The sequence below is a fragment of the Papilio machaon genome, chromosome 12, assembly GCF_912999745.1.
Source record: "Papilio machaon chromosome 12, ilPapMach1.1, whole genome shotgun sequence".
Classification (NCBI taxonomy): Eukaryota; Metazoa; Arthropoda; class Insecta; order Lepidoptera; family Papilionidae; genus Papilio; species Papilio machaon.
The window spans coordinates 2,126,216-2,153,352 of record NC_059997.1 but is presented as its reverse complement, the minus strand read 5'-3'; the positions used below and the strand labels follow the sequence as shown (position 1 = coordinate 2,153,352).

General features: G+C 35.0%; 1 protein-coding gene across 5 annotated transcripts in view; it reads right to left on the bottom strand.

Moving 5' to 3' along the window:
* The window catches only part of LOC106713714 (tyrosine-protein phosphatase Lar), a 294,107-nt gene that overhangs the window by 46,607 nt on the left and 220,363 nt on the right, over positions 1–27,137 (bottom strand). For all 5 annotated transcript variants that reach the window (XM_045680203.1, XM_045680206.1, XM_045680204.1 and 2 more), the window contains exons 4-5: positions 21,901–22,032; positions 15,950–16,129 (exon numbers count right to left, since the gene is read on the bottom strand). In XM_045680203.1, coding sequence (XP_045536159.1) covers positions 15,950–16,129; positions 21,901–22,032 — 312 coding nt within the window. The remainder of the gene's footprint in view (positions 1–15,949; positions 16,130–21,900; positions 22,033–27,137) is intronic.

The following is a 27,137-nucleotide window of genomic DNA, read 5'->3' as shown; positions in this document are numbered from 1 at the left end:
GATATAATACTTGTATAATGACATACGTTTCTTAATACCGAACGACTCAGCGGAGTTATGTTTTTACATTTCTAAACGACATATATGTAGAATGTATAAACAATCAGGTATCTTTTTTTATCCAGCTAATTTGAGTTAGGACGGTTTTTTTTCAAAATCAACTCCGTGCAAATTTCTTTGTAGCCGTTGGTTGTTACAAAAATTAAAAATTGTTATTTTTTGTAGGAATTGAGAGATTTTAGTAAAGCTGTTTCGGCACTGAAAACCCAAGACTAGAAATACGAGTATACAAATCTTTCTATTTCATGTAATATTTAAATTCTTTAAATAAAGTACCAAAAGTATAGGAGTAACTTTTTCCCATGACAGTACAAGAGCGTACTTCAGTACAGAATATAGTGGCGCAGTCAGTATTTGGCTGCGGCGTATAAATTACTAAATTACAAGCACCAATTTACTAAAGTACAGGCGGCTGTAAATTTGTTTTAGTACTTTGTGCAGCGGGAAACGATTCAAGCCGGCATAAGCGCCCTGTTCTGATTTCACTATTTATTTAGATTGCGACACGTATATATGTACTATTAAATTGTGAATTTAAAATTTATTTGAGCAAATTTGGTAATTACAGTGAATTATTGTTTTCAATAATAATTCAATAACTGCCTTATAAATCATTAAGAGACGCGCTCTAAAATCGATTTTAATATTATTCTGAATATTTTTGGTAAAAATCAAATAAATGTATTAAAATGCTGCCATTGATAAGCGAAAACTGATTTTGATTGATTAATGTACCATGTAAACAAAAAATATTGTAAACTACCCAACTCTAGAGAATGTCCAGGGTTCTTACAAACCTACCAGTTTAAGAACCCAAAGTAAAATAAGATTATATTGTTCAAAGCATAATAGGAGTTAATTAAATAAAATAAAACAAAACAATATTAAGTTAAACCGTAAAAAAATTACAAAAAGTATACAATAGGTATTCAATACTCTTAATTATTAAGTACGTTAATATACGTCGGCGTTAAACAAAGCGAATTCATTGCGGCACAGCAGTTCCCGGAGTAATATGGGACGCAATCTCCGGGATTCCGGCAGCGAAACCGAGCTTATTTGAGGCACACGAAATGCATAATTGTCTTATATATTAACGTACGAGTGGCGCCCTCTAGCGAGCGTTTTAATCGCGGAACAAGATGCTGGCGTGACGTGGTCTCGCTTTTGTCAAGGTCTCTACGCGAATCTATACTGAATTTTACTGTAATAAATTGCATAATCAATTTACTTATTAAATAATGATAATATTGTCAAGATTCGTTGAGCCGTTCTGGAGATACCTTCAATCAAACATCCATCTATCCATCTAAAAATTCGCATTTATAATATTAATAAGAAGTAAGATTTAAATTGATAGTTACCTCTAATAATAAAGAAAGTTCACTTTAAAAACTAAAGAACATAAAATCTCAAAGGCCCCATACAATCAACTCGTTGTCTACTTACATAATTATAGTTTCAAATAAATACATACAACAAGGAAAAGCTCGTTTAAAAAGCATTTTCTGAGCGTGGAAAAAAGATACACTCTCTCAAAGTATTCCCTTTTTCTAAAGAAAAATTTAAAGTGGCAAGGTAACAAGGTTTTGTATGGCAACTTTCGCAAAGAGACTTGTATTCATTACCCACGAGAGGCATCGACAATGCACCGGAAGGACTGCTGTATTGTTACAAGAACATATGTTATTTACCTATATTTCTGCGCAGTAAAACTTGACGTCAGTGTTACATTTATCCAGGTTAGTAAAACATACACTTAAAGAAGCATATATTAGAAGTAGGAATTAGAAAGGAGTACCAAGACCGCGACATAAAATATGAAATTTCGTAATCACTGCCATTAGACTAGAGTCATTTCATTTGCACCATTTCAGACATAATATTTTTTAATTTCCTATTTTTTTTTCGGAGAGTATATAAACGCGCACATTAATAAATTATTTTTAACAAAAGCTACGTTTTAACTTAATTTAGTAAAATTGTCACTAATCTACCCTTTGAACTCAGAGTCATTAGGTGAGCATTTAGTGTAGATTTATTATGAAACATCTATATTATCTATGTCCATGGGCGTCGAAGAACAGCTTGGTGTTCCCGCTGCTCGTTTGCCCCCTTCTTTTATAAAAAATAATCCATAGTGACAAATGAACAATTTTGAGTGCGGTAGTGACTAACCCAACCCATTTACGTCCTATCTCTATCTCTTTAAATCTATTTACATTTCTGTAAAGAATTCTCTATTCTATTTATTTAACTTGACTCGATTTATTAAACCTTTTCAGACATAAGTATTTTTGACTTAAAGAATCTGAACGAACATTTTTAATTTTAATAACGCACCAAAAGCATTAACAAAAGGTTGCCTTCGCTAAATTAAATTAAATATTCATGAATATTATTTACAGAGAGACCTTAAGTTAGTTATTATGAATGTCAATGAATTGAATTTCATTAAGGCGGTTCGCTTATTTTACCCGTAATAGAAAAATCAAATCATACAAAGCGACGTATATAAGTAATAAAAAGTTAGCTTACTATTGAACGACTTTTTGTGTAAACTAGCTGTCGCCCGCGACTCCTTCCGCGCGGTATTAAAACAAATCTTATTTAGTGGCCTATGTGTTCTCCCATGCTTTATTCTACATCTATGCCAAAATTCAGCGAGATTCATGAATCCTTTCTGGAGATACATTCAAACAAACGTCCGTCCATCCATCCATCTAAACATTCGCATTTATAATATTATAAGTAAGAATAAGTAAGATTGACGGGAGAACACGAATCGAACTGCAACCCACGACTTGTTACTTGAAGAAGTGGACTAGTGTATACCGCTACTGTAATGAAATTATCATTTAATCTTCAGTTACTTAATAAAATCACCAGAAACCCACAGAGATTATTTAAGTAAAATTACATTCGGTCATAAGAGTCGAAAAGGTAAAGTTCAGGGGTGGGGGCCACAGCTAACCGAAAAGAGACTCTACGGACGGACAAACAAGTCCATTGGGCGGCGCTCAAATAGATTGAGGACCTCGCTGCATTTCATGGTTAGAGATTAAAGAAAAATATCTACCAATAGATAAAACAGTCCCGATATATTTATTTTTGTTTCAACTTTTCAACGTTTCAACTTTCAACTAGCACAAAAATATTGGAATTACTCTTGTATGTGTATCGACAGTGAAATAAAGATATTTAAATAAAAAAAAAAACAACGCAAACATTCTCTTAAATTTTAGTATTAACATTTAAAAGCTCGAAGGAATTTCATGTAATCATTTAGAGGCTATAGAAAAAGTTGTACAGTTCATTTTAAGGTGTATTCAAGTCGGAACTAAAAGTGAATTGGATCCATAATGAACCGGTAGTTGAAACTTTCACGGCCTCTTCTGGTTAGAGAAAAACTCAAGTGCGTACTATGCTAGGCAGGAAACTTAATTCTAGTGGTGGAATTCATACTGTTATAACTTCTCTAATTATATAAAAACAACGCAAGAACCTTGAATTCGTAAAATCAATATTATATTATGTTACAAGCTGTCGCCCGCGACTCCGTCCTCGCGCAATTAAAAACGTAATATGTAGCCTATGTGTTCTTCCAGACTATGTTCTACATCTGTGCCAAATTATATTAAAATCCGTTGAGCCATTCCGGAGATACCTTCAAACAAACATCCATCCATCCCACTAAACATTCGCATTTATTATAGTAGTATAAGAGTAAGATTTAATGTACAACAAAAATAGTATATTTTTCATTATTTGGTCATTATAACATTAAAAATGACAAGTAAAATATTATATTCTTAGTATGATTAGTTTATATTAATTTTATACGCTAGTGAGTATTTTTTAGTTCAATTCGTTAAGTACTTAATAAAATTCAGTGTAAAATATTAAATATATAACACGGTTTTAAGGCTAAATGTACTCGTTATTACTAAGGTATATTGCTTAAGAACAAACACTTATTGTGTATTGTGACTCAACTCAATCTAGTATCTGCTCCATCTCAAAACAGAATCAAGCACTCTTGCCACCGCAAAGGCTCAAAAGCCGCCTCGAGCACACTTTAGCACCCTTCCAATAAGCTTGTTTTTTTCAGTTAATGAAGGCCCACTTCAATTTATATTGACAGAATTTTAATCTCGATTCATTTGTTTAATAAGATTACTTACTATCATGATTTTTCTGTACACTCATAAAAATACTGTTTAATATTATTTCTTTTTATTCAATCTTAATAATGTAACAAACTGTCAATTAATAAAAATCGTCAAAATAGGAATGTAAAAACATTTTTCCTCCAAAACTATAGACTTGGTTTTATTCAAAAATATTGGTTGCAGAAAATTAAAACACAGACACTTTCTGCGAGAAGGAAAACAAAAAAAATATAGAAAAACTAAATGAAAACTAAGAGGACGTCAACAAAAATAGATTGAAACGAATACAGGCAGGTCTACGTCAAACGAAAATGTTTACATTTGATTACAAGATAAGAGCAGAACTGACGGTAGATGGGATATGGTACGGGCCCCGTCTTGAGAGCGACCTCATGTCAACAAACAAGCTTACCTATTACTTTACATTTTCCACAAAAACGAGGATTGATATGAAAAATTCTAAACGTATTTTAACCAAAATTGCAAGGAAAACTTGACAATGTTTCCATTTCATCATCTAAATTTATATTCGTTCACTGAATAAAACAGCTGAGAGATGCATGTCACATTGTTTTATTATAATTTCTCTGACGTATTTAATTTTCTTATTTTTGCGTTTTTCAAGGAAAAGGAAACTGAAGGTGATGTCAGGTTGTATTGTGTTTGTAGAGAACAATAGTTTGAAAACACAAAGAAATTATCAGTTTTTTTGAGTGTAAATATATCCTTTTTGTATCATTACTTCCTTCTCTAAACTAAGGGAGATCGTTAGTGTATATTTAGTAAGAGAAATAACGACTTCAAGTACTGAAAACAAGAACAAATTCAAAGATATAACCAATTTGAACCAATCAAATATTAACTACACCTATTTTCGTATAGAGTTAAAACAAAAGACATCTCGGAAACAAGTCGTGAGGTGCGTGCTTCACGCGTAAACCGAAAATAAATAAAATTATCTAACATCTAAAGTGGCGAATAACGCGAAAAGTACGTGACGTGGTTAGATTTCTGTTTTTAAGTTCGAGTTATTTAATTTTACTTCCACGAACTTTGCGTCGAATGTAATAAAAAAAAACAATTGCGATTTATTTCCCAAAGAGCTCCGAGAAGTGCGTGTCTGACGTTTACAAACTTGTTATTTCATTCACAAAAATACTACAGTTTTGTCGATGAATTACTGAGTTAGTTCGTAGAATTTGTGCAAAATTTGTTTCTTTGCTTTTAATTCTCATAAAGAAAAGAAAAACTGATAGAAATAAAAACTTGGAAGGTTAGTGCTCATTTGATACAGGAAGTATTAATGCAATGATTCAAAAAACCCATTTTAATTGTCCAAAGGACATTAAAAAATTGTAAATATCTACTGCAAATTTTTATGAATCGAGCCAACTTCTTTAAAAAATTTAAGAATAAATTCAAAATTAACAAGAACATTTAAATACTTTACTGAAAAATACATTATTACGATAAATAATTAATTATCTACCAAATTTAAATGTACTTTTGCAAATATTTGCGTTTACATATTGTGGTCACAAAAAGCAAGTATCAACAGAAACAAAATAATGATTATAAGTAAAGTACTTGCCCTGGCATTATACCAAGAGGGACAGTTACCATCGCACTATTTAACATTGAATGACATTGAAAGCGAAGTAACCCTTTTAGCAATTTCCGTCTTGTATTTTTAAACGATCTTTAATGAATATTGGATTGGATCGGTTCTTCGCCGTCTCTCCCCCTTTCCTACTTTAAATATCACTCGGGGTTAAAGAAATCCTTTTCCCTTTAATATTTTTTGTCCTCATTTTTTTTAACAATGACTTCTTTCAATTACCGATGTGCTCCGTCATGACTATTAATGTATTCTATTCAAATGAAATGATTTAAGAATATTTGTTAAATTATTTATTTTAGAAATAGTACACTTTCATTAAAACAAAATTACTTAATTTCCTTGCCGTTTTCTATGAATCATAATAAGAAAAAAAGCTTTGCTTTGCAGCTGCACATGCTACGTATCATCTCTTTGGAAATTAATTAAAACCAGAACAAAGTAATGTAATATGAGCAATATTATAACGTACTATCGTAAATGAACTCAAAGGCTGAATCTGATGCTGAGGGAATAGTTTGTAAATTTAATAAGATTTAGTACTCCAATGCGTCTTAGTCGCATTATTATTGTCTCATTTGTATAGAAATTGGAAACATTTTAATTTTTTTACCATAATTTGTCCTCAGTAATGTCACTTTATTACTAGTTTCACACTGGGACAGAGCTGCGAAGAACAGCAGGACAATGCAGTATTGCTACTGTTGTAAAACACATAAAACACGTGAAATTCGACTGCCATAATACATGTAATGGGACATATCGTTGTCTTTACTTTTAAAAATAGAATGAGAGTTGTGTCAATATGTTTTTTTTTTAAAGTTTGTCAACAGTGAAAACCAACCCCGAGTCAGAACAGTACAGTTTTGAGAGCAAAACACTAGCAATACCCAACCTTTCTATGTTCTGCCGAAATAGAATAAAAACATAGAAAAGTTATGCAGCGGCATCTAAAATTCAATTTACGAAGGCACAAGACAACCGTAGAGTATAATACTTTATATCGTTTGCCGCGGATCGTGATAGCACAAGGCTCGTTAATCATAACGTCTGTCTGCGTCTAGAAATAAACAGAGATATCACGTGGCGTTGCGCGCTACGCTAAATTGAAAGTAATGCCGTGTTTTAAATATCAACCCGGGCTTGTTTCTCACCGATGTTTTATGAGGAATTTCGTATTATTCCCGTCTGTAAGGATTTGATTTAATGATCCATTTTTTTGTACATATAACAAAGGAACCATTACATGATCGTATATCTGTTTATGCTTAGAAGATTTATGTTACATTCGTTTAAAGATTAAAAAAATCTCCTCAGAAAAGTTCTCTGAGTTTTTTTATTGAAACATTCTTCTTGTTAATGACCAAATAACGAAATTTGATCCAAGGAGCTCGAACCATGCTTGGTTAAGACGTGCAGTGCCACCGACTCGCACTGGGAGTTCACATTAAAATCTTAGTGGCGTTAAACATGCAAAGATACGTGTAGCAACAAGCTGTTATATATATCAGTCTAGAACCCTCGTGTTAATTTAATAATCGAATTCAAGTCAAACATCAATGTTTGCGGTAATGTGTAAACAGCTTAATATCGGATTATATACACGAAACCCCTTTGTGCATTAATTAGTATTGGCACAAAGCGGCCCGTGTAAACAGCTGGCACTAAGTTACATCATATGTCAAGCCGCTCTCTATCGTTTGCTTTCGGCGCTACAGCTTGAATGGTACGACATCTTATTATTATAAAAATGATTAAAATATTGGAATAAGTAATCTATATATATAAAAGAAAGTCGTGTTAGTAACACTATTTATAACTCAAGAACGGCTGAATCGATTTAACTGAAAATTGGTGGGCAGGTAGCTTAGAACCAGGAAACGGACATAGGATAATTTTTACCCTGTTTTCTATTTTTTATTCCGCGCGGACGGAGTCGCGGGTAAAAGCTAGTTTTGAATAATGAATTGTACATACTGCACAACGGGTAAGTTCGTCCGTAGAACACGTGCTTACAAATCTCAATAATGATAGGAAAATAATTTTAAATTAAATGATACAATGGTCATATGAACATTTCATTTTCTATTGAAGAAAAGTGATAAAAGAAAAACGAAAGATATATCGTCCATACTAGAAATAGAACATGCAATCACTACTATAAAAGATATAAAAGAGAAGCGAGAAATGAAAGACGAAAAGATTTAAAAGCAACTGAAATGAAAACATTTAATGCGAAGCTTGCCTTCTAACCTTCACAAAAGCTAGATTGTACAATATACAAATCTGAAAGCTGACTGCAGAATATGCGTTTTGTTTCCCATTGTAGGCTCAGATTCCTCAGACAAACATTACAAGTACATACTTACGCCTGTATGTAAAAAAATTGAATAACAAAGTTCCCAAACATACTTCATAGATTCCTTAAACAAACTTAGAAATTGAACTACAAAACATACATTAAGTTAAGAAAGTTGTGATGCGCCCTAAACATTGGCAACATAAATTTATTACCTTCGTACGAGGTCTGTCGCGGGGGTAACATTTGCTTAAAACCGAACTTCGTCCCATATTTTACACAAAAAGATCCCTATAGAGCATAGTGACAGAAAATATGTTAAGAGTTGCAAGTTTTCAACAAGTTTGTGCTACGAGAGATCGATAAGTTTGTTGTTGGCGTCACAAAGAATATCTGCTCCGTACATCACACACTTGCATACACAAGGACTGTTTTGTTGGAAACAGTGAAGTTTTTAAACTAAACTTTTTAAAAATTTGAGTTAATTTATTCTGCAAAAATCTATTGCTGGATCTCTCGTTCAAAGAATATTCGTAGAAATGATGTTTTCTTGTAATTATAGTCAAATGAGACCTCTATTAAGATCATACAAAATTAATATTTTTGGAAGTTTTTACAGTTCAATGTCGACTTACAAACATTCGGTTTACTTTCGAAACACTGTACATATGTACTGTACATAGATACAATTCAAAAAATTTAACACAATCTCTTAGTTCACGCAAAATACGCGCTAGACGTGGATTTAACCAAACCATAGCCCCTACTACTTAGTTCCCCCAATGCGACACATAACGCCAAATTTAGTGGCATTACCGACAAAAGCTTCCGTAAAAAATATGGCGCCGTTTCAGATCACATTATAAGAGCTCAGTGACAAACGATAGCGTAGTGCATAAGCTACAAGCGAAATAGAGTCGCATCAGATAGATTAAAGTAAAATGACTAAACATTATTTTAAAAAATCTTCACCATTTCCTCGATCCAGGTAAAATGAATTAAGCGCAATTAATATCTAGTTACGACCGCGTAAAAAGTTTAGTTTGAAACATCCGCATATCAAGGTTTTTTTGCTACAACAATCGCTAGTATCTTGTTTCTTGGAGCGTTATTCAGCGCTTTGTTTCAAGTGGTCACATTTATTCTCGGGGTGTCCGAGTCCTCTTTAATTATGGATAATTTATATTCAGATTAAAGGAGGCGGCAGGTGGAGGATTCCTGTGGCTCTATTACAACGTGCACGTGACTTTAATACTCAGCTATTACGATTTATGGTCTATTCGATAGTAGAATAGTTTATGAACACAATATGTTATGATGTCTATTAGCAATCTATTCGAACACCCGGGGGTGCGGCTTCCATTCATCTTAATATGGATTTGATTCGAATAATGCAATAGGTAACTTGATTTATACTTCAGATCGCAAGTGAATTTTTAAAGAGATGAGTTTGAAAAATAAACTTTAGATGTAAATTACCTTAAAAACATTATAGTTCTTTTAAAATACATATCAAGCTAACAGTTGTATAAAAAAATGTTATCGCAGTTTTTTCAAGGAAGCTTATTGGAATGATAATTTGTTTTTCTAAAGTATTTCGACAGTGGAAACTTACGGTAAAGATTTTATCATGAAACATCATAGAAGAAACGATTTAAATCAAAAGTTTAAATGTCAATAATAAGATAAATAAGATTCATATCGGCAAAGTGACTGGTCTACGTCGATAGTGGAAACGCGATTAATTAAAAAAAAAACAGTCGAATTGATAAGTCTACAGTCTTTTTGAAGTCGGCTAAAAGTAGATATTAACGTCGGTTTGGGTCCTGTTTAATACTAACAGACCGGCGTAGTCACAGGTAATATGTTCACTGTATATTTAAAACGTTTGTGGCGCACTTTTTAAGCGCTTAACCGGTCCGGACCATAATCTAAACCATCCAGGTTCGATCCCTGCCTTGTATCAATGTGTTTTTCGATTTTACAATTTTATATGTATACATTTATCAGACGTTCTTACGATGAAGGAAAACATCGTGGTATAAACTGCACATAAAAACGACGAAGAAATTCAAAGATACATGTGAAGTCGACTACTGGACCAGAGCGGTTGACTATGGCCTAATCATCCCCGAATTAAGCTCTGAGCCCCTCGGTAGGGTCCTATAATGACATGACGACCACGATATTTAAATCTGAATTGGGAGTGTGAAAAAAAATTAATATTTATTTTTTATATATATTTTAAAACTTAATTATTAATTTTATCGATATGTAACGTGAAAAACGAAAAATATTTTTTTTTTCAATTAATTACAGGCGATTTAAAATTAAAATATAGTCATGTGAATGTGAACGATAGCCACAATACTTGTGACGTCATAATGTTTAGCAAATTCATAATGGATATGTTCCGATATGCACTGCGACCATTGTACAGTGTGACGTCAATTCAGTATACTGGCAGTCCATAACAGAACGAATTTTTCTACAGTGATAGCACTGTGCAATGCTCGCAGTGCATATCGGAACATACCCAAATGCATCGTTTACAGCTATTATACGTCAGCTGTCAAGTTGACAAAAACATTGTAAATGAAATAAAACAAAGCTCAAAGCACTGTACTTATCATCTCTGTATACTAATACGAGTAAAAAATAACAGTATGACGTCACACGCGCTCGGATTTGTTCGGCGCGTCTTCGGTACTGGATTCAAAAATTAATTTTGATTTTGATATAACAAATATTAGGTCCTTACATATGAAATTGGCGTTTTTCGTACTGGCCACTTTAATCACGAATTTCTCCTCTTTGGTAAGGAATTCCAAATTCAAATTTGTACAGCTATAGACTCATGTATTTGTGGTTCGATGACCGTCATTCATTTGTTTTTTTCTTCTGTTTTTTTCTGTTTGCGTCACTCATTTTACAAAATGGAAAACTTAAAATATCGCATTATTTACGAGTACGAGTTCCACCGTGGCACTAGTGCTGCGGAAACGACTCGAAGGGTGAATGATGTGTATGGCGGTCGTGTTGCAAAAGAAAACACAGTTCGTTTTTGGTTCCAACGTTTTCGTTCTGGAAATTTCGATCTGCAGAACAAGCCCCGTGGACGGCCTGAGACTCAAGTTGATAATGAAGAGTTGAAGGCTATTGTGGAAGCGGATCCATCGCAAACCACGTCCGAGTTAGCTCCAGGCTGCGATGTTAGTGATAAAACTGTTTTAATTCACTTGAACCAAATTGGGAAGATTAAAAAGCTTGAAAGGTGGGTACCTCACGAATTGACTGAAGCAAACCGGCAAACGCGCGTCGAATGTTGCGTTACATTACTAAACCGGCACAATAATGAAGGTATTTTAAACCGAATCATTACCTGTGATGAAAAATGGGTTCTTTACGATAATCGGAAGCGCTCAGCGCAATGGTTGGATCCTGGCCAGCCAGCCAAATCCTGCCCCAAGCGAAAATTAACCCCAAAAAAGTTACTTGTAAGCGTTTGGTGGACTAGTGCCGGTATTGTTCATTACAGTTTTCTCAAATCTGGCCAGACTATTACGGCTGATGTCTATTGTCAGCAATTGCAAACCATGATGGAAAAGCTAGCGGCTAAACAACCTAGGCTGGTCAATCGCTCCACGCCACTGCTGCTTCACGACAACGCTAGACCAAACACTGCGCAACAGACGGCTACTAAATTAGAAGAGCTTCAATTGGAAAGTCTAAGACATCCTCCGTACTCGCCGGACCTTGCTCCAACAGATTACCATTTTTTTCGAAATTTGGATAACTTCTTGCAAGGGAAAAAATTCAACTCTGATGGGGCAGTCCAAATCGCCTTCAAAGATTTTATTGATTCCCGTCCGACTGGTTTTTTTAGTAAAGGGATCAATGAACTACCAATGAGATGGCAAAAGTGCATAGAAAATAATGGTTCATACTTTGATTAATTAAATATATTATATTAAAAAATATTCGACTTTTTGTTCCTCCCATACAAAACGCCAATTTCATATGTAAGGACCTAATATTAATTATTGCGAAAAATAAAAAAATAAAAATTGTTTTGCTATAAAACTTATAGATGATCTTTCCATTTTTCAAAGAAAAAAAAATTTTCACACACTCAATTAATAATAGAATTTCAAACTTGGTGTAAAGGTTCTACTAGTAGTCAAAATATCTTCGAATGAAATTACATTGCTTGTCCTTACATAAGGCTTTTATAAATAGTTAAAGGACCAGACCTATTTTTCACCTGTGTATAATCGGCAAGTGTATATTGAGGCAAAAATTATATAATAGCTTACATTATGTAACACAAATTTTTGCCTATCTCAAAGTTTAGCGCTGATGTCTCACAAGTTAGCGCTGATATCTCACAAGTTAGCTCTCATCGTATTAGATGAAACGTATTTTTTATTTACCAACAAAACCCTTCAAAAAGATCAAAATACATCTGATATTACAATTTAATGAATAACTTCTAAAGCATTAAGCGCGACGCATCATCAAATGCGGTCGATTAGCATGGCTCCGACGACTGTCATTATAACTTGGCCGATAACAGGATTAGCTCAACTTGACGCCATCGCACCCAATCAAAACTTGAACTTGGGGCAAAGGTTAAGCGGATCCCGCCGCCAATTCATAGCCTTTCGGAGATTACCAACAGATAATATAAAGTAAGGGATCAAGATATGAAATTGATGTTCCTAATACTCTTTCAATGTTTACGAATTTATATTTTAGACTTTTTATAGGTCCTTTTAACCTTGAGTTTTCACTGCTGAATGTGTACAAAAATATTTGTGTTGTCATCATTTTCAGTGTGTTAAATTTAGAAAATAAAACATTTACTATATTTTGTATTTCCATGAGAGTGAAACAAGGATTGGTACATTTTCGGTCGTTTTAAATTTTATCCATTATGTAGCAGTTAAATAAAATATTTACATAGTTCAAATATTCATATTTCATAAATGTATTTTAGTAGAAAATTATACCGTAATTAATACTACGACTACAGTAATAAGTAATGATTGTATGTCCATACAGTGAACGTAGTAATTGTCAGTCGTTTAGTAGTGCGCGGTAATTTGACACAGATTGATAAATACGTCAGACGGCACGAAACAACGCCGCGATGAATCCGTGAAACTTCATAACTCACGGCCCGATCCAATTAAAACCGCTAACGAATGCTTCAAAACTTACGACAGCCTTAACGGTTAATCATGAACTTGTCTTCGTAGCAACCGGCGAAAATGTTTTAAGAGAAAAAAGAACACAAAGCGATGAATAAAAATTTAAAAAATCCAAAATAGGCAAAAATTAAATGTTTAGAAAATGTTTTCATGTAAACGTTTTTAAACAACTAGTTACATCAAGACTAGTTGGTATTTAGAAATTACTTCAACAACAAGCAAAGAAGAAATATTAATTAGATTCTACTAAGCTTCAATTAACAGAGCTATTTACCTTTGAAAAGCATAGAGAACTATCTTTACAAGTTATAATTAAATACTTTCCTGAGATATATTTTTTTAGAACTAAATATTTATAAAAGACGTCTGCATTTTTCTCCTTTGTAGTTGAAACTTATTTTTTTTATGATTTTTCTTTTTATACCTTTAGTAACAGTTTGTACTAAAAGAAAACTGGTGAGTCTCTCTCTGCTTTGCCTTTTTTAAGATAAAAAATACTATTACTGCAACCAAAAAATCAAATCACAATGTTTCATTGGAAAGATATTTTGAAAAGGCAACGAGTTCCTTCGCGATTATTTCATTCCTTTCGGCACAACAATAGCTTGCAATACATCACGTACTACTTCGTTTGCGAAGCTTCTTTTGTGACTTTCTGCAATTACGTTTAAATCGCTGGCTTGTAGTTTCTTTCTCAGTAACAACGAAAAGAATATCCACTAGGCAACTGACCTGCTATTCAGTTTACAATTTTACGGCGAATTGTTCAACGTATAGTAGAACGTTTTGTTTTTCGGGAACCGGTGGTCAAAAAATTGTTTGCCGACATTTTACATCATGGTCTATTTTTCCTAATATCGAAATTTCATCATTCCTGTTTCTTTAAAAATGATATTCAAGAGAAAAATAAAAATCTATGAGTAGGCTGATACATAACTAGTGTGCTCGTAGAAAAAAATATTAATATAATTATATAGGAGTATGGGATTATAAGGAAAATATCTAAACAACAAAATCAACATAACCTACGCTGTTCCTATAATAACGATCACATTAATTTCCTAAAGTACAAAATAATTTTCTCCCACCCAAATATTCGCAAATATACACCAAAGGAGTTAATCGTGCTCGGTGACCAAGTTAAAATATGATACAATTATCACGATTTAGTTGTCAATTACCATCGTCGGAGTCGTTACGGTACGTTAACCAGACTAGAGGGGAGAGAGAGAAAGCGTCACGTAATAATTTCAACTCATTTACAACCGAAATTGTCGTTGTATTTTGTTCTGAGAACGTCAGTCGCAATTTAGAAGCGGTCGTTATCGATGGTACGTTCTTGGAGCGTGGCTTTAATACTTATTTATTGAAAGGCTTACGTCTTGGCGACTGGTCGAGTTATTTTCGGGATCATTGTGTCAGCGCTGGGCCTGTTTTATGGTGTCGTGGGTCGTAACTGCCTGCCTCCATTGCAGCGGACCTCGTTTGTGGAAGGACTCGTTCCATTCATTGATTTTACGGCAAAGACAAGCTTCAAACCAGTATACCGTATACTCAATCTTAGTAGAAAAGTCACTGTAGTTATTATCGAGGAATATTATTAAACGTATTTAATATGAATGATAAAACTTTTAAAATTCAATAATAACAGAGTTATATTGAGGGCTGTTCATTTTGAAAATTCAAACACAGATACGTGAAGCAACAAAGTTGCAAGTTATCGGCACACTGCTGGCAAAGTTGCCGAGATACATGATATGGATGGAATAACACAAGCAGTGTGTACACAGGACCAACTTTGTGCTGCAACTCATATGTGGGCGTGAACTTGTTGCTGAATCGTAAGCTATAAATGGAAATATAAATAAAGTTACTTGCAAAACTTCTGATATTCATTGTTTGAGTGCTGTTTTATAAAAATTATTGATTTTGTGTGATTTTACTACTATGAGTATATAGATATTTGAAGGTTGGTTAAAGTAAATTTAACGTTTATTGTAATTTAAATTTAATGTAGATTGTACTTTACTAATTTAAGGCAATTTTCAGTTTAAAACGAACCTGTTTAACCTCACTGTCGATAACTATGCAATGTGTATTACGTTGCGTTGTAATAGACAGTTAGGGAATCTTGGTCGTTTCCAACCATTCAGATATGAATTTTAAGATTGATCTACGTGTTTGCGATTAAAGATAACATTGAAATAATATTGTGAGACCGGATTTTCTCGACTACCTCAGCATTTAATATTGATAAGAGCGGCGCACACAATAGCAACATCGGAAGTCCATAAAACGCTAGTGGAGCAAAACTTCACAACTTCTCTTCGATATGAAAGTCACGTATTTCTATCGGATCTTTGTAATATTTTCGTTTCGTAGGCGCGTGCCGTTGGCTCGTAGACGCGGCGTAGCGTCACCTCGTAGCACTATCTATACTACGAAGACGTGTGTACAATGTGATATTATATTTTTTTTTCACACAAGTCATGAAAAACATATAATTCTTCCCATTGTATAATACATCTCTGATTCGTTATCTCAGTCTAAATTTTTCTATAGAATTACACCAAATAATAAGACTTACCTTCAAAAACGGTTAGTGTAGCGACCGCAGTGACGGCATCGCCGACGCCGTTCTCCGCCATGCACTCGTAGGTGGCGTCGTCCCGGGTCGCGCGTACCGGTTCTATGCGCAGCACGGCGCCGTTCGCCCCCGGGCCCGCCGCCGCGTCCATACCCGACACCTGGTACCTTGACTGCATGCCTGCAACAAAATATGTTTGTATTTAATACGTTTACCGACATTGCGATCACTTTCTTTTTAATTTAACCATATTCCTTATTGATGTCTTTAATTATTTAATTGCACATTTTATTTTACATATTCCTAATGCTACATTACAGTAGTGAGTTCTTTTTATGGTAATACAATTTTTTTTCTTTTTAATTTGTATTTTAACTTTTATTTATTTTTATATTCCTTCTGAGTTCACTTCGCTGTTGTCAGTTCATGTATGTAACCATCAAGGGGCTCGGGGCCTACCCAAATTAAGGGTTACTAGGTTTAAGATAACCACGCTGGCCTATTGTAGGCTTGAGTGACATACATAAAATTGATAAGTGAACGTTAAGTATATTTTATGTTTGTTAAGTATCAAACTGCAAAGCATTCCTCGTCGAGTAAATCACTTAACATCGAGTAAACTGCTTGGTCTTTTCATTATTGATAAAAAAAAAAATTGCGATGTACAAATAAAATATTTTACTTTTATGAATTAAACGTATAAAATGTATTTTATTTCATTAATACTATAAAAACTTTTATATGAAAACATCCTTTATACCAGTTTATTGTCACTCGAAATTGAAATTATTCACAATGAGTTACTTTTATTGAAAATCTTATAACGTCGAGGGAAAACGTCCAAGATTCTTTGTGGGGCGTCCTGCACTTTGCATTTTCCAGCTCAAGATTGTAGAAGTAAAAAACAAACGATTGTAGCAGTACAGCGAGCTTCGCTCTTGCTACTATTGCTTTAAGGTGGAAATTGGCGTGCGTGAACGGCAATTGCAACGTGGTACAGAAAGTTGGTGGAATACTCATCGTTCGAAGGAGACAGCGCCAAATCGCCACTCGTGGTAAGTGCTAAAGAAATGTATTTCACAACAAGTGAGAATAATCGTTGTCTTTCTACGAACCGCTCTGATTTAAAAGTATAATAGTTTTTCTCCTTCTCTATCGCAGTTAGTTGTTCGTTTCTCGGCCAAACTACGTAACAAGTTCTTTTTACCATAATTTTAAATATAATGCGAAACAGAAATATTAACGAAGATTTTACCAAAGCAGAAAACTTTCTCGAAAGTTTTATTATACGCAAAATAAGAAGTCGATTTTTTTTTATTTTTGAATCAACTTTTATTTACAGATCATAATATTATTTTTCTCAGTATTATTTTCAGTGTACTTTTTCATATAGGATTAAAACAAGACCCAGATTGCGTAATTAAAAAAATGGGAACTGAAGTAAAGCAAAAAAAAGTTCCACGAACTATGATTGTGAAAATTGTAAAAGGAATCGAAATACTACAAAGATTTTTTACGAAAAAATTGTATGATTAAAATTCAAATTCACAGTAATAATGTTCATAGAATTACGAGTCACTGTACTATTTCCACTATGCAGATACGAGGTAAAACATAAATACTAACACATGAACCACGTAACGTAAGAATTTTAATGTAAGACGATTTCTTTTATATATGAAGTATGAACTTAAAAAAATTGAAAAATATTCAATTAACTAACAAAATAGGAATAGAGTTAACATGGCAGGAATTAAAAAAATCTTGATTTGCGTATATCAGGGACTTGAATGAGGTACTGCGATATTCTTATCATATAGCTAGATAAGAGCTACTAGCTACTGAGTCAGTAAGTATACACGATGTGACGTCATCAGTCACGACACGTGACTCCTGATTGTAGATGTTGAAAGGAGGCGGACGCTTTGACAAGCGGCTCGTGCATTATTGCTCACTCCGCTTGAAAAACACACCCTTCCTTTTCATCGGTAGATTATTATAGAACTTAGAAAACAAATATCTAACATTAAATTTAATAGTTAATATCAAATTATTAGAACAGCTAAATTTTGTTATGCAGTTGGAAGCAACATCCTTAAACATTTGTTAATTTGAAGCTTTAACAATCGCATCAAATTGAAGTGAACTCTCAGCGGCCAAAGATTTGCGTATCCTTTTATCTGTAAAATAGAAATACTATAAAAATTATTAAGTTAATAATTTATGAAAAAGCTCCGTTTGCAAAACTACTTGCAGTTTATACAAGGGACGAAGAAAAAGAGGACAAGTACTCTCAATACTTTGAAACGAACTTCGAAATTGTCGTAGTCGTAGACAAAGTTGGAAGGAAAAAAAAGATTTCTATAAATCTCGCAAACTTATGGGGGACTTTTATTTGTAATTCTTTGAAGAGTACATATTGTTAGGACTCTTGAGGGTAGCCACACAAAAAAAAGGTTTTATAAGGAAGTATGCGCTGCTGCTCGAGGCAGTCTCTCTCCATCCGTCATTGCGGAACGTCTGACATTCTTGTTACATTTTTGTTTACTTACGTTCGGTTTGAGTGTATACTACAGCGAGGATTATTATGAAGTAGAGTTAAATTCATTATTTCGCTGTTAGTTTAATTCTTTTAAAAATACTTTTGCATCAAATATCTTACATCAGAAGTGGGATAGGATCCGCGTGATTCTATCCACTTTGCTCACTCTGTGTTTGTGTTTGCATTTTCGTAAAAAATAAATGCAAAGAGAAAAATGTCAGATCGTTACCGTGATAATTGTTGTAGTCGTAGCAAGTTGAGTCGATATCAAAGTCGTACCAGTGTTCGCGAATCAAGGGTAGCGTGGACCTAGCCGTGTATTCTGCATGGGAATATGTGAGTAGTAAGGCTCACGCATTGTCTGTGTATTTCACAGCAGACAGGATTGTGGACACGATCTATTCAATTTGTACTGCGGTAAGATCGAACCAATATTTTTATATTTCAAGTTTTGATGTCAAATAAGTCAACATCAGACTTTTTAATTAATTTAAATATGTGCTCTTTACTAAAGACTGTAATTGAATACCTCGATCAGTTTATTAGTGAGGGTCAGGTAAGGCCGAGTCGTGGCAAGATTTAACACGTTACATGCCAACATGATTTTTTCATTTTAAAGTGAACTTGTAAGGCTAGTCGGTTGCGCTGAGCGTGTTAAGCCATTAACTGAGTCAGACGTATGTCATTATGTCGTAATAGTTATTGATGCCCTTTATTAGTTCAGTTTGCTTTGTCCATGTATTGTCGAGATGCTCTGCGTTGCGTAGACTGCGGGATACCCAACTGCAGAAGTCAGATTGTAAACGAACTGTGAGACGTTTTGTATCAGGAGATGATGCTTCTAGGGTTTCTTCGGAACTGACAAACTGCGGGTTGCCATCAATATCATGCAGAGGACGGACTGCGGGACGCTCCTATCGGCAACGGACTGCGGGACGCTTGCCCTACATGGTCTTGTGAAGTAAAGTATTGAACGGACTGCGGGACGTTCAGCATCTGGCATACTGCGGGCTGCCATTAATATCATGTAGAGGACGGACTGCGGGACGCTCCTATCGGCAACGGACTGCGGGACGCTTGCCCTACATGGTCTTGTGAAGTAAAGTATTGAACGGACTGCGGGACGTTCAGCATCTGGCATACTGCGGGCTGCCATTAATATCATGTAGAGGACGGACTGCGGGACGCTCCTATCGGCAACGGACTGCGGGACGCTTGCCCTACATGGTCTTGTGAATTAAGGCATTGAACGGACTGCGAGACGTTCAGTATCTGGCATACTGCGGGCTGCCACTGATGTCATGGCTCGCATGGTCATGTGTCGAATGTTTTGAAACCATAAAGAGTTATGATCAATTAACCGAGGACACCATTATTGATATAGATGCAGATTTGGTCGGGTCTTGTGTCCTACTATGTAGCTGTGTTGTGCACCGCGCCGCAGCTGCGCGTGTCTACAAGCAGAGCGCCTGTCTGCAATCAGCGCGCCATAGCCGCTCCTATCTACAAGCAGCGCGCCACAGCAGCGCCTGTCGCGAGCAGCGCGCCAGTGCAGCGCCTGTCGCGAGCAGCGCGCCAGTGCAGCGCCTGTCGCGACGCAGCGCACCAATGCAGCGCCTGTCGCGAGCAGCGCGCCAATGCAGCGCCTGTCGCGAGCAGCGCGCCAGTGCAGCGCCTGTCGCGAGCAGCGCGCCAGTGCAGCACCTGTCGCGAGCAGCACGCCAATGCAGCACCTGTTGCCGAGCAGCGCGCCAGTGCAGTGCCTGAGGACGAGCAGCGCGCCCGCATCGCGCCTGCCAACGAGCTGGTATCGAAACACTCTATGCCATTGTTACAGACGAATTCCAGTGTTGGGGATGCTGGAAGAACGAGCCCGAGGACGGTCTCATGTCAGGAGAGGCCGTGTTAGGACTCTTGAGGGTAGCCACACAAAAAAAAGGTTTTATAAGGAAGTATGCGCTGCTGCTCGAGGCAGTCTCTCTCCATCCGTCATTGCGGAACGTCTGACATTCTTGTTACATTTTTGTTTACTTACGTTCGGTTTGAGTGTATACTACAGCGAGGATTATTATGAAGTAGAGTTAAATTCATTATTTCGCTGTTAGTTTAATTCTTTTAAAAATACTTTTGCATCAAATATCTTACAATATCATATACTACGTAGTACGTATGTACGTAGAGTACGTATTTGAAAGTGTTTAAATTTTACGAATAAAACACCCTGCAGCTAAGACATAGGTCATCAATAACTAAGACTATCTTATCATTTACTATGCATTGTATTGCTTTGTAAGCTTATTATTTAACAATGACTAAAGGAGTAATCTACTGTTACGAGATTTACTACAGGTATTCGAATATGAAAAAAAAAAATTGTATTCAAAAAGAATAAACAAATTTAATTCGATTAACGTCCTTAATAACTCAACACGACACCTATTCGCTCCCACGAGCAAAATAAACACGAGTACTAATTTTCTACGCTAATAGTTAAACACTTTTTAAGTCCCAACATCGATTAATTTTGCAAAATTAGTTTAAATTTATTACGCAGAATTGGCTAACTGTTATTTAAATGTTGGTCATTTTATAATTTATTTCGTAGCACGGCTTAGCCAACCGAAATCAATTGTTAATCGAAATTTATAAATTGTTTCACATCCTTTGAGTTTAATCATAAATAATTATCTTTACGTTATTACAATTAATAGGAATAACAAAGGCTTTTATTATTATGTGATCACGTATTGTGACATCTAATTAATTAATAATAATTAATATAAAGTTTATAAGTAAGAATAAAGTAAACTAATAATACGGACGTAGGCGTTGATATCGCCTTATCCGAATTCAGCTTCACAATCAGTTTTCTCATCAACATCGCAATCTTCGAACGATAAATCTTATTCTTTCTTTTGTTTGCAAGAAACTAAATGTGCAGTTATCGGGAGCGACGCGATTTGATGGATCGTCTCGGTGGCCGACAAATGGACGAATCGCGACTAAAGTCAGATAGAACACATAGAATATGAAATGAGATCGGTACGTATCATCGCCACCATTATTCTTTTATGGTCGTTGCCATCTGAACGGATGATCGACGTCATTACATATTTCATGGCGTCCCGAACAAACTATCTAGAAGGGGAATGAATAGGGACACGCATGACGGAAGTTTTCGCGTGCGTAGTCGAAGGACTATATTTTTTCAGCTCATTACTCTGAGGCTTACGAGCGTCATTACCGACTTCTGATATATTTATAAAAAGCAATGTCCCTTTTTACACTTCTTTCAATAACAGAAATACATAGAAGCGTTGTATATTTGTTAGAAGCCTTTTAATACCTATGTGTTTTTCCTTTTGAACGTTGAGTACTCATATAGAATATAACAATGGACAATACTTACTAGAAACTCGTTTGCCGTTCTTTCGCCACTGAATGTTGGGTATGGGGTCTCCTCGGGCGGCACAATAGAAGGCGGCGATTCCGTTCACTCGTACTTGCAGGTTCTGCGGTCGAATCGTTATTTCGGGTGGATCTGCGCACACAAAAAACATCCATTATTAGTAATGGATAACGTTTCTGTTTCTTTAAAGTTGCGGCATGACAATAAATTGGTAATGTATTAAGTATCCTTTAACAGTATTAAAATGATAAAAAACAAACAAATAATAACAATGGTCTATCGTTGTAGTGTCCATTATCAAAGAAGATTAGGAATGTTTACAATAAGAGTGGTGTCTTAAAAATATGAATATAAAAAATTAACATAGTACGTCACACAAGTTAACTTTTAATTTAAGCTCACGGAATTTTGCAAACAATCTAGAACAAAATGTCTCCGGAGAGTGCCGGTAGAACATTGGACGTGGACCGCGGGGAACGTTTGATTTCTGAACTAGAAAATGAAATCCCATTTACTTCTCTATACGATCCGTGGCCGTCCCTTGGGTAGGGTATCCAGCGATCGATATGACATTAATAAACGAACGGGGGCAACATATTTTTGGAGATTGCCACACAGGAATTAAAATATTCATGGAGAGGACACCGCCTAGGTTGGAGCTCGGATTAGAGATATCCAAAAAAACAGGTAGGATCCGCTTTGACCGCGGTATAAGCTGGCGAGCATAAAACGATTCATATCAACCGGAGCGTCACACGTGGGACCGTACAAATTATCCTCAAAAACCCCGAACGTAAATAAAAGTAATCTATTCGAATGCGACAACTTAATGACTGTACTTTCGATTTACAATTGCTTGTCAGATACCAATAATTTCGCTATAACAAATACATATTTTTGTATTTAAATCAACATCGGTAAAGCAAATTCGCGTGACGGATTATGTTTATTTCTCGACGGACTAGGATGTGAATGGTCACGTTTTATATGTGCGCGGGATTGAAACGGGCGCGAGGACGTGCCGACGTACGCATACAAATAAAAAGAGGCGGCCATTTTTTACGCCGTTCGCGCCACCTAAGCTGGATTAAATTAAGCGCGGCCTAGACGCCACCATGTACGAAAATTAAATTGCTTTCGTCGAGGCGATTTAGCCCTTACTCGTCATTTCAACATGAGGAAAGATTTATCAAGAAATTTTGCGCTTCTCACGCCTCGGGTGGTGGAGTTCCCTTTGCACATTTAATTTACTTAAGTCCTAGTGACTTAAGTAAATTAATTGTCAGACTTTCCTACTCCCAAATTATATTTAATTGTTATTTGCCATACTGTTATTTTTCATCCTGATGTAAATGTCCTCTAAAATCAATACCCCTTATAATAATTTATAACGTCTAACAATATGTAGTATGATGAAATAGTTTTATAGGAATTCTCTGACAAGCAAATAACGCATGGACTACAAACACTGCGGCATCAATTCAATTCAGTAAATTAACCGGTCGGACAATTTTTATACTCTAACAGAACCATATCCACAGAGCGAGCGGTCCGCTTGCCGATGTAATGGCCGGACTAAAAATTGTCAGTGGTGTTTTACGGTGGAATCGACGACCAATAAAACTGTCTACCCGACGAAATCACAGCGCAACAAAGGGAAATATTGCTATCAATTATTGCCGAATATTTATTATTCGAAGGGATGAAAATGCTGAAATTGCGTCTCGCCTTGTCACATTTTCGTGCTCAGCAAAGAATTACAAAACCAATTGCAACTAAATAAATTAATAACTGAAATTTAGTATCAGAGAAAATGAGTAGGCGACAAAATGAATTGTTTTTTTGTGCAGTAGTACAGACAAGTTGAATCATTATGATGGGTCGTTCGGAAAGTCGTTTCGTTTTTTCTCGACTTAGGATTCGTGTATTTTCGACGAAGATGCACCACGTCCTGGAAGGTCGGTTGGAGATGATAAAGGCATTATTAAAAATAGAAATAAACATAGAAAATAGAAGTAAAAACGAAACGACTTTCCGAACAACCCAATATTTCCAACCAAGGAATATGTTGTGCTCTGCTGTACACGTATTTCTCGAACACTCTGTATATATGAAAAAATATGTATTTAAATAAACATAATCGATGTGCTACCAAAATACAGTAGTTTGGAATTTCCTTTAATATTGGACACTACAAAAAATTTAATAATAAGTAATAAAACAAAACGGTAACAAATTATATATAAATTATGTGATAGCTCGATGAAAACTCCGATAATCCCTGAAATAGATGAATACCTTACAAGTACATAACTTACGTGTGAGATAACGTATAAATAAAATTGATGAATCGTTCACAACTGGTATTCCAGAAATTGTCTCTTCTGTATATACTTCTGAACCTTCAGGCATTTCTGGAATATCTGGATTCAGTGGAATATCTGGACTTTGCGGAATATCTGGGTTTTGTGGAATATCTGGAGTTTGTGATATATCTGGATTTTCCGGTATTTCTGGTAGTTCTGCAATTTCGGGAATTTCCGAAATTTCTGGAATTTCTTGAATTTCTGGTATTTCTGGAGGCGGCTCGGTTTCTTCTGTTTCGATTTCTATTTCGTCTGTCCGAGAGTAATTATATTCAGATTGCATATGGTTGTCGTATTTTTTGTGTTTACGTTTACAATTTAAACTTTTGTATACAGCTTTAAACAATATATTATATACAATAACTTACTTACTAATATTAATTTGTACCTAAATGGAGGATAAATTACGTAAAATCAGCACTTAATTTTTTGAGGCACCACTTACTTTAAAAACAAATCAAATTCTGCAAAAAAACTGACAAATTACGAAAGTTATCCTTATTTCATATTGTTAAATGTAAAAGCCACGGAAAATATCATACATCGTAATTAAAATAAACTAAAAGGTACATTCATCAGTATTGAAACGAGCAATCAGATACACAATGACAAATTAACCGTTAAGATTTACTCTGTGATGTTTGCAAAGCGTTTATTATTACGGTTCACTTCGTGCCTGCTACAATGAGATTCGCGCCGAGAATAAGGGCTTATAAATCATCGCTATTGTTAATATCGAGGAAAAAAATGTCGATATGCTCACAGTATCGTTGCAATAAATAAACATCGGGCCGACATCGATTATTGAAAGATTTATATCTCGGTTCTGTCAGGCGTCTACACTTACACCATTATTCACATGGAGAGTTCCATTGTGAGGGAAGACACGATAAAAATCGAAAATGGGAATATGGATGAGTAACTTGGTGCTACGGAGTTGATAATAAGGCAATTGGCTTCCTTTTGTGTCAGCAGATGTGAATACAGTTATTACAACTAAATCATTATATGAACATAATTGTGTTTGGGATGTTGTGTTCGTTTTGTAGTGTATAATTTTGTTTGTGAATAGTGTGACAGAAATAAAGGTCTATATAAAATACAAGAGAAGTTAAAATTATAATGATCTTCATTTTATGAAATACTAGCTGTCGCCCGCGACTCCGTCCGCGCGGTATAAAAAAGTAATAAGTAGCCTATGTGTTCTTCCAGAACACTTTCTACATCTGTGCCAAATTTCAAGATCTGCTGAGCCGTTCCGGAGATACCTTCAAACAAACATCCATCCATCTAAACATTCGGATTTAAAATAATATAAGAAAGAAGTAAGATTTGTTAACTGAGAGATTATATTCGGATACTAAACATAGGATATTGAAAATAAAATGTTTTTTCAACAATAACAATAGGATGATGAAGAGTTGAAGTGTAAACAAAAATAAAAAACATTAGTTCCGTCAAGTCTGAAGTTATAGTGAACGTTAAATATCCTCTCAAAAGTCACTTATGAATAGTTGTCAAACAATAACATAAAAATTAAACAAGCAATCTACAATCACCTAACAACAATAGTTCGCCTCAAAGGAAATCTTGCGGAACAAATGCGAATTGTGGAAAACAGTCACCGGAAACTGGTTTCACAGAAGACAATAAAATTGTATCTGTACGAATCGAACGTGTTGTACATCAAAGCGAATAGGTCGTTGACCTTTAATTGCTTTGTTGATATAATCGCTCGCCGGATTACGGCAACGTGTATGGAAATCAGAAAGAGTTATAAATAACTCTTTCAACATTCCAAATAGATAAACATAAATATTTCAAGAATGTAATCGCTTTAGATAAATAGTTAAACAGATTGCAATGGAAGGATGAAATTAAAAATAGTAAGATAAAAGACAGACTACAATAGAATATGAGAGGAAACTATCTTTCATACCATAAAGTAAGTCAAGTTTTTTGTCCAAGACAAAAATAATGAGACTATGAAGTTGTTCACATATTATTTCCAGCATGGCTCTCGCTTCCTCAGCGGTTTATTCAAGGATCAGTATATCATCGCACGATAAGGCAGCAATTTCACAAAGTCTAGATACGCGGAGGAGTAGGCGTTGGCGATATTTTACGTCAGAACACCGTTCCATACGTAAATAAATCGCTATTCTATCGCCCTTGGGAATTTATCGAGCGTTCAGTGGTTAATAGCCCGCATTAATATGAATCGCGTACGCTCTCTGCACTGTAATGTGTGTTCGCTTTATTTTTTTTTTGGGGAAATAAAAATAATTATGGCCTTTATAGCACCGAATGCGAAATTTAACGGCTCGAAGCTCAGCATTATCACTTTTCAATGTGTTCTAGAAATAAATGTATTATGTTTTTCAAATAATTTGCAGAGTACACTTGAATTAAAAGATATTGCAAGACTTAACAATATACAATGTTATATATATATATATATAACATTGTATATATTATATATATATATATATAATAGAGAGTAAAACTTTTACTTTTACTACATATTTCATTATGATGTAGTTGAAGTACTAACTTATATTTTATTCACTCAATGGAGCAGATGTTATTTTGTTCCCAGAGTTGTCTATAATAATGAGAACATGAAACGAACAACAACAAGTCAGGTACAATGAGAATCCATTTTTCACACATCCCAGCAATTGGGCCATAAATCTGAAGCGACGTATGAAACTAATAGAGCCTTCCTCCGGGACCATTAAACACGAGCTATGGACTTCATTCCACTCAATTTCCTGGTATAATCGACACAATATTTATCCTAAACAAATTAAAATTTTTAATAATTATATATCATATTTTAAATTGTATACGTAGAATATTTTTTGTACC